Source organism: Manis pentadactyla, chromosome 11 (genome assembly GCF_030020395.1).
Source record: "Manis pentadactyla isolate mManPen7 chromosome 11, mManPen7.hap1, whole genome shotgun sequence".
In the NCBI taxonomy this organism is placed as follows: Eukaryota; Metazoa; Chordata; class Mammalia; order Pholidota; family Manidae; genus Manis; species Manis pentadactyla.
Window position 1 is genome coordinate 77,253,289 of NC_080029.1, and position 12,658 is coordinate 77,265,946.

Genomic DNA, 12,658 nt, shown 5'->3' on the forward strand with positions numbered 1-12,658 from the left:
GCTTAGTTCTTTTCCCCAGGTTTCCGCTTCACATCTGTCCGAGGAGACAAAGTGGATATCCTGTATAATAACATCAAGCATGCCTTGTTCCAGCCGTGTGATGGAGAAATGATTATTGTCTTGCACTTTCACCTCAAGGTATACCTTTCCGTTTATTGGCTGTGGTATCTTGGCAAGATCTGCCCCCTTCTTTTCTATAAAATAGTGGTGAGAAATACCACCTATCGCCCAAGATCATGAAAGGATTGAATGAAGTAATGGTTATGCAGTCCACAGTGCCTAGATGTAGGTGCTAAATAGCCATGTTTCTTCCTTTGGTGTGATATGTAATGACCACCAAAACATAGAAGATCATCTTCAAATTCCTATTTCTGAAATAGACTATTTTTGCTTTAGACACAGTTCATTACCAACATAATCTCCAAACCCATTCTAATAAATAGGAGTACTTTTTAAAATTTATGCTCTTCCACATTCCCAAATGTCATTATTTATGGTGATATCAGGGATGGTTTAACTGTTTTTACATAAATGCTGTGATTTCCAGCATAGATAATTCTGTATTTTCACACTGTGTTTGTTATCTTGCCTCTTTGTATGTTGTGTATGTAGCCTTAAGACTTCTGACTCCTTTCTTGTTCATTCTGCTTTGTGCCCTCAGAATGCCATCATGTTCGGGAAGAAGCGGCACACAGATGTGCAGTTCTACACAGAAGTGGGAGAAATCACCACAGACTTGGGGAAACATCAGCATATGCATGACAGAGATGACCTCTATGCTGAGCAGGTCTGTGCAGTTCAGCGTTTTATTTGCAGAGTAGTGAGAGGATACAGTCCAGATCTGAGCCCAGGAATTACTAAATTTTATAAACAACCCCTGACTTTGTGTGCAGAACTCAGGTTTATCTGCTGGGATGGTGTAGTGCAGTGGTTCATGGATTAGACTCAAGTTGCAGGCTCAGCTCTACAGTTAATGGTATGGTGGCCTATAATAAAGTATCCATGTTAGCATCATAGTTATGAGAAGTAAGGGCTACAAAAGCACTTCGAACTTTCTGAAAAGGTGTACTGTTAACAAGTGAAGTGAAGCCATAGTTAATTAGTATCTTTTTCTTCTACAGATGGAACGAGAAATGAGGCACAAACTGAAAACAGCCTTTAAAAATTTCATTGAGAAAGTAGAGGCTCTAACTAAAGAGGAACTGGAATTTGAAGTGCCTTTTAGGGACTTGGGGTAACATCTCTCTTCTTTTTGGCCTGAAGTTTCACTGGTCTACCTGTTAGGAAAAGTGGTTGTTGTTCTTTCATAATAATTTAATAGAACATATCCTGTCCTTTCTCCTGTAATTGAGATAACCTTGGAGACATCCATTCCCTTTTGGAAATTTGTAAGGGCAGGGGTGAGTGGCTGAGACAGAGGCTTCCTCTGGAAATGAGTCCCCAGCGAGTCTGCTGGAGTTGTCTGGAATGGGAAAAGGAAAGGAGGTATAGTGGCGGCGACAGTTGCTCTGGTGAGGAACCCAGTCTCATGTGAGTTTCTTTTCTTATTCTCTAAGATTTAATGGAGCTCCGTACAGGAGTACCTGCCTCCTTCAGCCCACTAGTAGTGCGCTGGTAAATGCTACAGAGTGGGTGAGTATTTCTTAACACCTTTTAGTAAGAAAACTGTTAGACAAAAGAAAGGAGGGTAGGTGTTTTGAAAATTAGATTCTTATTATATCTGAGGATTTTCACTTTTGATATTTATTTATCTTAGACATAAAACTTAATGAACAAATGATTCTTTAGAAGTATCTTTTCATAGTTTCTTCACATAGTTTCCCTAAATTTATTCTTCTTGAGGAAAGATTTTGATCTTGCAGATCCCTTTACCAGGGCTTCTTAGTATGGTTCATTGTTTTCAGTCTTTACAAACATTAAACAAAACACCAGTTTCCTTGTCCTTTATGTAATGATTTGTAGATCCTGAGAGTATTTGAAAACACTGGTGCTTTGGGCAATTCGTGTGCTAATGACCCAGTTCCTCCCTGACAGCCACCTTTTGTGGTGACATTGGATGAAGTGGAGCTGATTCACTTTGAGCGGGTCCAGTTTCACCTGAAGAACTTTGATATGGTGATTGTCTACAAGGACTACAGCAAGAAAGTGACCATGATCAATGCCATTCCTGTAGCCTCTCTCGACCCTATCAAGGAGTGGTTGAAGTAAGTACGTCTGTGAGCAGTCTCCCATTTACCCTGTGAACCCTGTATTATAGAATACAAGTGTGTTATGTTGAAAATAAAATCTACTGGTGTGCTTATTGAGACTGCCTTTGGGTTGAGTTAGAGACCAGGACTTGATAGTTTGGAGTCTATGAGACACAGAGCTGTTCACTTTTTCCTATACCCACCAGTGGTTTATGAAGACTTACACAAGGAAAATCAAAGTCTTAAGATCTTATTTGACTCTACTTGATAACATGTATAAGAACATCTACACACATGTATAATAATATATTGACAAAAAGTAGGACATATTTCTTACTAGTTCTCAGTTTTTACTGAAAGATGAGATAGTGTTTGGGTTTTTTTAGCCTTTGACATCACGTATTCATACTTAAGCTAAAAGAATTTCTCATGAAAGTACCAGAACCCCAGTAAACAGGGAGATATCACCCCCTAGGTAAAGGCTCAGGCTTGGGTAGTCATGAGTATAGTTTACTCTGCCTTCCAGCACCATCCCCCTAATTTTCTGTGAAAGGGGCACCATATATGTCAATATCCTAAGAAACGTTGAGAGAACAAACTGTGAGAAAGATAAATTTATGTTTTCCATGAGGATTTTCCCAAGAAACGTGCAGGTAGGTGATATAGTATCACAAATACTATGTATAAATATTTATGGCATTTTAAAATCTGCTTTTTTGAGGTACAGTTTACATGTAATAAAATTCCCCAGTGTATGTGGATGATTTGACGAGTTCTAACATGTATACAATCTCATGCCTACTATCATAATCAGGATATAGAACGTTTCCTTCACTCCTGAAGTTCTTCATACATCTTTGTAGTCCTCTCTAACCTATCACTGGTTTGTCATTTGGCTTCTGGAATTTAATATAAATGGAATCATACAGTATGTAGTATTTTGTATCCTGCATCCTTCACTTAGCAAAATACTTAGGAAATTTGTCCAAGTTGTTGTGTATACCAGTCCTTATTACTGAGGAGTATTCCATTATGTAGATATTCCATACTTCATTTTTTAGTTAACAGACTTGGGTTTTTGTTTTTTTATCATATGGAGGTTCTTAGGAATAGCAGTTATAAACATTACATACAGTCTTTGTATGAACATATGTTTTCATTTCTCTTGGGTAAATGACCTAACAGTGGGATTGTTGGGTCATATGGTTTGTGGTTAAGTGGGTTTTAACTTTATAAGAAACTACCAAATCATTTTCTAGAGTGGCTGGAAAACCTGCAGTATGTGAGAGTTGTCGTTGCTCCACATCCTCACCAACATTTTGTGTTTAACTCTTTTTAATATTAGCCATTATAGTGGTAATGCAGTGCTCTCTCCTTGTGATTTCAGTTTGCATTCCCATGGTGATTAATGATGTTGAGCATCTTTTCATATTGCTTATATGACATTTTGTACGTCGATGAAGTATTTTCATATTTTTTGCCTATGTTAAAAACCAGTTTTTTTTAAGCATCATGATATACAATCTTATGAAGGTTTCACATGAACATTGTGGTTTCAGCATTCACCCATATTATAAAGTCCTCACCCCCCCTCCATTGCAGTCACTGTCTATCAGTGTAGTAAGATGCTATAGAGTCTCCATGCTGACTTGCCTTCCCCATGACCTACCTATATTGTGAGTGCTAATGTAGTGCCCCTTACAGATTGCTTATCTTATTACTGGGTTGTAAGAATTTGGCCCATAAACTATGTCTTTCGTACACTGTCTTCCAGTAGTTTCTATGACCTCACATTTTCATTAGTGTTTTTCAAAGACCAGAAGTTTTGACATTTTCATGAAATCTATTTGATCAACTTTTTCTTTTATAATTTGTGCTTATGTCTTACCTAATAAATTTTGCCTAACCCAAAGTCATAAAATCTTTATTTTCTTCTAGAGTTTTATAGGTTTAGATCTTATACTTAGGCCTGTGATCCATTTTGAGTTAATTTTTTTCTGTAGTGTAAGGGTCAAGGTTCATACTCTGCATACATGTAAGCCAGTTATTCTAGTATCATTTGTTGGAAAGATTTTTCCTTACCTACTGAATCACCTTTGCATCACTGCCAAAAATAAAAGATAAAAACTACCATGTAGGGTCTATTTCTGGATTCTATTCTGTTCCATCAGTATGTGTGTGTCCTTAGACTGATACCATACTGTCATGGTTATTGTAGCTTTATAGTAAGTCTTGGAATCAGGTAGTGTAAATCTTCCAATTTTGTTGTTCTTCACATTTGACTATTCTGTATAAATTTTAGAGTCAGCTTGTGTCTTTTAAAAAACTAGTCTATTTCATCTACATTATCAGCTTTAGCATTTGTACAGTCTATAGTGATGTCCCCTTTCATTCCTAATATTGAAGTTTTGTTTTCTCTTTTTCTTGGTCTGAGTAGAGGTGTGTGTTTTTTCATCATTATGAGGTGTCCTTTATTCCTAGTAATACTCCTTGTTTTGAAGTCTGCCTGTGTGATACTACTGTGGATGTCTAGCTTAATTTTGGTTAGTGTTTGCATGGTGTGTCCTTTTCCTGTTCATTTAATTTTAACTTAGATTACTTTATGCTTAAAGTGGTTTACTTGGAGACACCATGTATTTGGGTCTCACTTTTCAAAATCTATTCTGAGAATATCTGCATTGGCATGGTGAAAACAGACCATTTAATGTAATTTCAGTATGGTGGGGTTTAAATCTACCATCTTGGCTATTTGTTTTCCCATCTGTTCTTTGTTGCTTTTCTCCTGTTGTAATGCCTTCTTTTGGATTAATTTTATGATTTTATATTACTTTCTTAGTTGGCTGATTAGCTGCCCCTCTTTTACTTTCATAATGATTGCTTGGTTTATGTAAATACATCTTTAACTTACCAGTTTGCATTCAGATGATACACCACTTAACTGTTGTTGAAAAGTTCATGCTTTCATTTGCCTTCTTCTGTACTTTCTGCTATTGTCATGTGCTTCCATAGTTTACTGTCGTTACTTTAGCTTTGAAACGGTGATCTTTTAATTTACAAAATGATGGAGGAAAAAGTATTTTTCCTTTTCCCTGCCCACTTCCCTCCCCTTGGTAACCACTACTCATTATGTCTGTGTGTCTAATGCTGTTTTGTTCCTCCTGTTTTGCTTTGTTTTTATATTCCACAAATAAGTGAAATCATAAGGTATTTGGCTTTTTTCACCTGGCTTATTTCAGTGAGCATAATACCCTCTAGATCCATCCCTGTTGTTGCAAATGGCAAGATTTCTTTCCTTTTTATGGCTGAATAATATTCCATTGTGTATATGTACCATATCTTTATCCATTTGTCTATTGATGGACACTTAGGTTGGTTCCATATCTTGGCTATTGCAAACAGTGCAGCGTAAACAGGGGTGCATATGTCTTTTCAAATCAGGGATTTTGTTTTCTTCAGGTTAATTCCTAGGAGTAGAATCACTGGGTCAAATGGTATTTCTTGTTTTTAATTGGTGAGGAACCTTGATACTGCTTTCCACAGTGGTTGCACCATTTTGGCAGTCCTACCAACAGTGTAGGAGGGTTCCCATTTCTCCGCACCCTCGCCAACATTTGTTGTTGTTTGTCTTTTGGATGTTGGCCATCCTAACTGGTGTGAGGTGATAGACAACTCGTTGTAGTTTTAATTTGCATTTCCCTGATGATTAGAGATGTGGAGCATCTTTTCATGCCTGTTGGTTGTTTGGATTTGTTTGAAGATGTGTCTGTTCAGGTCCTCAACCGATTTTTTGATCAGATTATGTGTTTTTTAGGTGTTGAGGTGTTTGAGTTCTTTACATATTTTGGATGTTAACCCCTTATCATATGAGTCGTTTACAAATGTATTCTCCCATATTGTAGGGTGCTTTTTTGTTCTGCTGATGGTGTCCTTTGCTGTACAGAAGCTTTTTAGTTTGATGTAGTCCCACTTGTTCATTTTTTATTTTGTTTCCCTTGCCCAAGGAGATGTGTCCAGGGAAAAGTTGCTCATGTTTATATTCATGAGATTTTGCCTTATGTTGTCTCCTAAGAGTTTAATAGTTTCATGACTTACATTCAGGTCTTTGATCCATTTTGAGTTTACTTTTGTGTACTCAAAGTTAGATAATAATCCAGTTTAATTCTCTTGCATGTAGCTGTCCAGTTTTGCCAACACCAGCTATTGAAGAGGCTGTCATTTCCCCATTGTATGTCCATGGCTCCTTTATTATACATTAATTGGCCATATATGCAAGGGATTATATCAGGGCTCTGTTAGATCAATGGAATATTCTGTTCCATTGATCTATGGGTCTGTTCTTGTGCCAGTATCAAATTGTCTTGATTACTGTGGCTTTGTAGTAGAGCTTGAAGTTGGGGAGCATAATCCCCCCAGCTTTGTTCTACTTTCTCAGGATTGCTGTGCCTATTCGGGGTCTTTTGTGGTTCCATATGAATTTTACAACTATTTGTTCTAGTTCATTGAAGAATGCTGTTGGTATTTTGATAGCAATTGTACTGAATCTGTAAATTGCTTTGGGCAGATGGCCAGTTTCACAATATTAATTCTTCCTATCCATGAGCATAGGATGTATTTCCATTTATTGGTGTCTTCTTTAATTTCTCTCAAGTGTCTTGTACTTTTCAGAGTATAGGTCTTTCATCTCCTTGGTTAGGCTTATTCCTAGGTATTTTATTTTTTGATGCATTTTAAATGGAGTTGTTTTCCTGATTTCTCTTTCTGCTAGTTCATTTTTAGTGTATAGGAATGTAACAGAATTCTGTGTGTTAATTTTATATCCTGCAGTATTGCTGAATTCAGTTATAATTTCTAATAGTTTTTTGGTAGACTCTTTAGGGTTTTCTATGTATAATAATACCATGTCATCTGCAGATAGTGACAGTTAAACTTCTTCCTTACAAATTTGGATGCCTTTTATCTCTTTGTGTTGTCTGATTGTTGTGGCTAGGACCTCCAGTACTATGTTGAACAAGAGTGGTAAGAGTGGGCATCCTTGTCTTGTTCCAGATCTTAGAGGAAAAGCTTTTAGCTTTTTGCTATTAAGTACTATGTTGGCTATGGGTTTGTCATATATGGTCTTTATTTTGTGGAGGTATGTATCCCCTGTACCCATTCTGTTAATGAGCTTTGTCATGAATGGATATTGAATCAGCATCTATTTAGATAATTGTGATTTTTGTCCTTTTTGTTAATGTGATGTGTGATACCGATTTTCTAATATTGTACATCCTTATTGCCTCCCTGGATAAATCCCACTTGGTCATGATGGATAATCTTTTTGATGTAACTTTGAGTTTGGTTTGTTAATATTTTGTTGAGTATTTTTGCCTTGTTCATCAAGCATATTAGTCTATAATTTTCTTTTTTTGTGGTGTCTTTGTCTTGTTTTGGTAATAGTGTGATGCTGGCCTCATAGAATGAGTTGAGAGTATTCCCTCTTCTACTTTAGGGAGGATGGGTATTAGCTCTTATTTAAATGTTTGATAAAAATCAGCGATAAAGTCATCTGGACTGGGAGTTTTGTTTTTAGGTAGTTTTTAATTACCAATTCGATTTCATTACTGGTAATTGGTCTGTTCAGATTTTCTGTTTCTTCCTGGGTCAGTCTTGGAACTTCTATATTTCTAGGAAGTTGTCCATTTCTTCTAGGTTGTCCAATTTATTGGCATATAATTTTTCATAATCTCTAATAATTGTTTGTATTCCTGCGGTATCATTGTGATTATTCCCTCTTTATTTCTGATTTTGTTTATGTGTGTACACTCTCTTTTTATCTTGATAAGTCTGGCTTAGGGGTTTATCTGTTTTGTTTATTTTCTCAACCAGCTCATGGTTTCATTTATTTTTTTTTCTATTGTTTTAGTCTTGTCTGTTTTATTTCTGCTCTGATATTTATTATGTTCCTCCTTGTACTGACTTGGGTTTTCATTTGTTCCTCTTTTTCTAGCTTCTTTAATTGTGAGTTTATAGACTATTTGTTTGGGATTGTTCTTGTTTTGAGGTAAGCCTGCTTTTGTGGCATCCCACAGGTTTGGGGCTGTGGAGTTTTTGTTTTCATTTGTTTCTATGTATTGCTTGATTTCTGTTTTCATTTGGTCATTGAGCAATTGATTATTTAGAAGCATGTTGTTTAGCTTCCATGTGTTTGTGGGCTTTTTTGTTTTCTTTGTGTAATTTATTTCTAGTTTCATACCATTGGGGTCTGAGAAGTTGTTTGATAGAATTTCAGTCATTTTGAATTTATTGAGACACTTTTTGTGGCCTAGTATGTGATCTATTCTGGAAAACATTCCATATGCACTTGAGAAGAAGTGCTTTTGGGTGGAGTGTTATGTAGATATCTGTTAAGTCCATTTGATCTAATGTATTGCTCAGTGCCTCTGTCTGCTTACTTATTTTCTGTCTGGTTGATCTATTGATATGAGTGGTGTATTAAAGTCTCCTGAAATGAATGTCCTGCAGTCTGTTTTCTCCTTTAATTCTGATAATACTTATTTTACATATTGAGGTGCTCCTGTATTGGGTGAATAGTTACTTATAATGGGTATATCCTCTTGTTGGACTGACCCCTTTATCATTATGTAATGTCCTTCTTTGCCTCTTTTTACTTTATTTCTTTGAAATCAATTTTGTCTGATATAAGTACTGCTACTCCTGCTTTTTTCTCCCTGTTGTTTGCATGAACTATCTTTTTCCACCCCTTCACTTTTAGTCTGTGTATGTCTTTGGGTCTGAATGTGTCTCTTGTAGGCAGCATATAAACGGGTCCTGTTTTTATTTTCCATTCTGCCACTCTTAACGTCTTTTGATTGGTGCATTCAGTCCTTTTACATTTAAGGTGATTATTGATATGTGCTTGTTGCCATTTTATTAATTGTTTTATGGTTGTTTTTATAGTTCCTCTCCCTTTTTTCCTTTGATACTCTTCTGTTATTATTTGATGGATTTCTTTAGTGTTGTGATTAGATTTTCTGCCTCCCTGCCTCCTCCCTCCCTTCCTTCCTTTTTTTTTTTTTTTTGTTCTATTGTAGACTTTAGATTTGTGGTTACCAAAGGTTCAAGGATAGCTTCCTTACTATCTAACAGTCTATCTTAAATTGCTGATTACTCTGTTTCAAACACAATCTACAGGAACTTTTTTCCCCCTTTCTACTTCCTCCTCCTCCACACTTTATGTATTAGGTGTCATAATCTGCACTTTTTGTGTATCCCTTGACTGATTTGGGAGTAGCTGATTTTATTTTGTATTTGCTTGGTAATTAATTGGTTTACTACCTTTACTGTGGGTTTATTTTCAGTGGTGACAGCTATTTAGCCTTCATAACATTCCCATATACAGCAGTTCCTTTAACATATGCTATAGGGCAGGCTTAGTGGTGGTGAATTCCTTCAATTTTTGTTCATCTGAAAATTGTTTAATCCCTGCTTCAGATTTAAATGTTAATCTTCCTGGGTTGAGGATTCTTTTTTGGAGGTCCTTCTGTTTCATTACATTAAATATGTCATGCCACTCACTTCTGGCCTTAAAGTTTCTGCTGAGAAGTCTTCTGATAGCCTGATGGGGTTTTCTTTATAAGTAATGTTTTTTCCCTTACTGGCTACTTTCAGTATTCTCTCTTTATCTTGGATCTTTGCCATTTTAAGTATTACATGTCTTGGTCTTGTCTTCTTGAAGTTCCTTTAGTTAGGGGCTCTTTGTGCTTTTATGAACTGAGTGTCTTATTTCCCCAGATAGGGAAAGCTTTTAACAATTGTTTTCTTAGAGATTCTTTGTCCCTTTGTCTCTGTCTTACTGATTCCTAGAGCTCCTTTTTTTTCCGTTTTTCAGCTTCATTGTTTTCTTTTACCCTAATTTCCATATCATTTACAACTTCTTCAACCTATGATAATCTGCTATTAAATGCCTCCATTGTATGTTCCATTTCAGATACTGTATTCTTCAGCTCTTGAGTGATTTTTTTACTGGCCTTTTTGTTGAAGTCCTCTCTTGAGTTCTTGAATATTTTTCTGTAGATCTGTGAGCATGTTTATGATTTTCACTTTGAAGTCTTTATCAAGAAGATTGGTGATTTCTGTTTCATTCAGCCCTCTTTCTGGTGTTTTATCTTATAGTTTTGTTTGGAACATAATCCTCTGTAGCCTCATTTTGTCAGGTTTTCTGTTTCTTACTATGGAGTAATACTTTTATGAAGGAGGCGCCCTCTAGTGTTCAGAAGCTCAAGACTTTACCGTGCCTTTGTGATCAGCGCATAAGTCTCTACTGGAATTACTGTGGGTGGGGCCACCCTCTGCCTGGCCTACAGCAATGGCAGGGGCTACAGGCATCTAGGACCTGGTGCCCATGGAATTGGGAGGCATGGGGAGAAGGAGCTCTCCAGGGGTAGCTTGTGCAGGCACCTCCCCAGCTGGACTGAAAATGGAGGTGAGAATGCTGGGTCTACCTCTCTACCCTGTGGCAAAGTCTGACACCACTGCAGGGCCAAGTGGGCCATCCACTGGTTTCATGCTCAGGGAGAAGCCACAGGGCTGTGCTGCTGGAGTTGCTCTGGGTGGGGCTGCTCTCCACCTGGCCTGCAGCAGTGGTGGGGACCGCAGGCTGGTAGGACCTGAGTCTTCTGTGAAGAAGGAGCTCTCAGGGCTGGTTTCCACAGGCACCTTCCTGGCTGGGATGAAAAGGAGCTGGGAAAGCTAGGAGAGCCTCCTCTTGCCCACTGGCAGCAAAGTCTGACACTGCTGCCGAGCCAAGTGGGTTGCCTGCCAGCTTGGCACACTAGGAGGGAGCCTTAGGGCTGCACTGCCAATAAGGAGAATGAAATGTCTGGGGCTCCCAAGAGTTCCTGACCTGTTGGGCTGAAGGCAGGCTGGGGAGGTATCATCCACCTAACCTATCTCCTGAGAAAACACCGTCTAATGCTTGCCTCTCTGGCATGCCTCTCACTGCTGGTGAATCTTTCAAACTGCCCACTTTGCTTTTTTGTCTTGGGCCAGTAGAGCATGCCTGTTCTCCACAAGCATCCTGAATCTAGTCCAGCCCCACTAATCACAAGAGCATCATGTAATGTAGGCTTGTGCTCCTGGTGCAGATCTCCAGAGTCAGGTGTGCAATTCTGGATTCCTACCCAGTCCTTTTGTCCGTCCTTTTTCTCCTACCTGTGGGCTGGAGTAGGGGGAGGGCTTGGGTCCTGCCAGATCTTGACTTTGCCACTTAACCCTTTTCTGTGAAGACTCCTTTTCTTCCCCAGGTGTAGGGGGTCTGTTCTGCAGTCTTCAGGTCATTTTCAGGTTTAGTTGTATTTGCTGTATTTTCTTCTTTTACGTGTTTTTGGGAGGAGGTTTCCACCTTGTCTTCCTACTCTGCCATCTTTTTCTCCACCCCTGCTTGAATGTTTTTTTTTTAATGGTTTTTCTGCTTGGTGGCCATTGGGCTTCTTAGATCTAGGGAGTTTATAGTTTTCATCACATTTGGAAATATTTTAGCTCTTATTATTCAATATTTTTGGTCTTTCCTCAGTTCCCTCCTTTTTCTGAGACTACACAGTTTTCCTTTCTTTATTTCTCTTTCCAGCATTTTCAAGTTTACCTCTTCCTTCTTGAACATATGGAGCTTAGTTATAACAGCTTTTTTAATATCATTATCTGCTACTTCAGTCCATCATCTGTGTGTTTTCTGGATCTGTTTATGTTGGTTGATTTTTCACCTGGTAATTGTGATTAGTTGTGTGACTACAGATTTTTGTTGCTAGGTTTTGTTATTTCAAATATTTTAAATTTTATTGTAGGATACAGTTTAGTGACTTCTTGGATTCCAGTTGATCATTAAGACTTGTTTCCAAATATTTTTACTGCTGATTCAGGATACCCTTTAGTCTAGGGCTAATTGGCCGCACTGCTGAGGCAATGCTTTTCTGAGGACCCTATCTGATTCCCTGTGAGTTATGAGTTCTTTCCTCCAAAGCTGGTAGGAACAGGAATTATTTCAGTTCTGTGTGAGATCTGGGAATGGCTGGCTTACTGCTTTCCAGTGTTTTTTTTGCCCAGCTCTAGTCTCCTTCCACACATGTGCAGATCAGTCTTCAGCCAAAAATTTGAGGACCTCTCTCTGCCCTTCTCCAGAGCTTTCTGTCACTCTTCTCTAGTACGCCCCACAAATCTGAGATCATCTCCCGCTCCTAACTCCAAGGGACTACCAGTTTCTAGTTGGATTCTCCCTCCCTGCAGAGCTACCTGGGACCTGCCTCCAGGCAGAAAACTAGATCAGTCATAAAACAAAACCTTGTTTCCTTCTTTTAGGGGTTATAGTCCTGTGCTGCTCTTCTTTGAGTGTTTTCAAACTTTTGTTTCATATTTTATTTGGTTTTCTAGTTGTTAAAGGTGGAAAAGTAAACCTAGTCCTTGTTAATCCATCATAGCTAGAAGCAGAAGTTTCAGTG

General features: G+C 38.0%; 1 protein-coding gene across 1 annotated transcript in view; it reads left to right on the forward strand.

The window, feature by feature from the left end:
* Positions 1–12,658, forward strand: part of SUPT16H (SPT16 homolog, facilitates chromatin remodeling subunit) — a 56,150-nt gene that overhangs the window by 39,843 nt on the left and 3,649 nt on the right. The window contains exons 18-22 of the mRNA XM_036887462.2: positions 20–138; positions 662–787; positions 1,122–1,234; positions 1,557–1,632; positions 2,035–2,204. Of these exons, the coding sequence (XP_036743357.1) occupies positions 20–138; positions 662–787; positions 1,122–1,234; positions 1,557–1,632; positions 2,035–2,204 (604 nt within the window). The remainder of the gene's footprint in view (positions 1–19; positions 139–661; positions 788–1,121; positions 1,235–1,556; positions 1,633–2,034; positions 2,205–12,658) is intronic.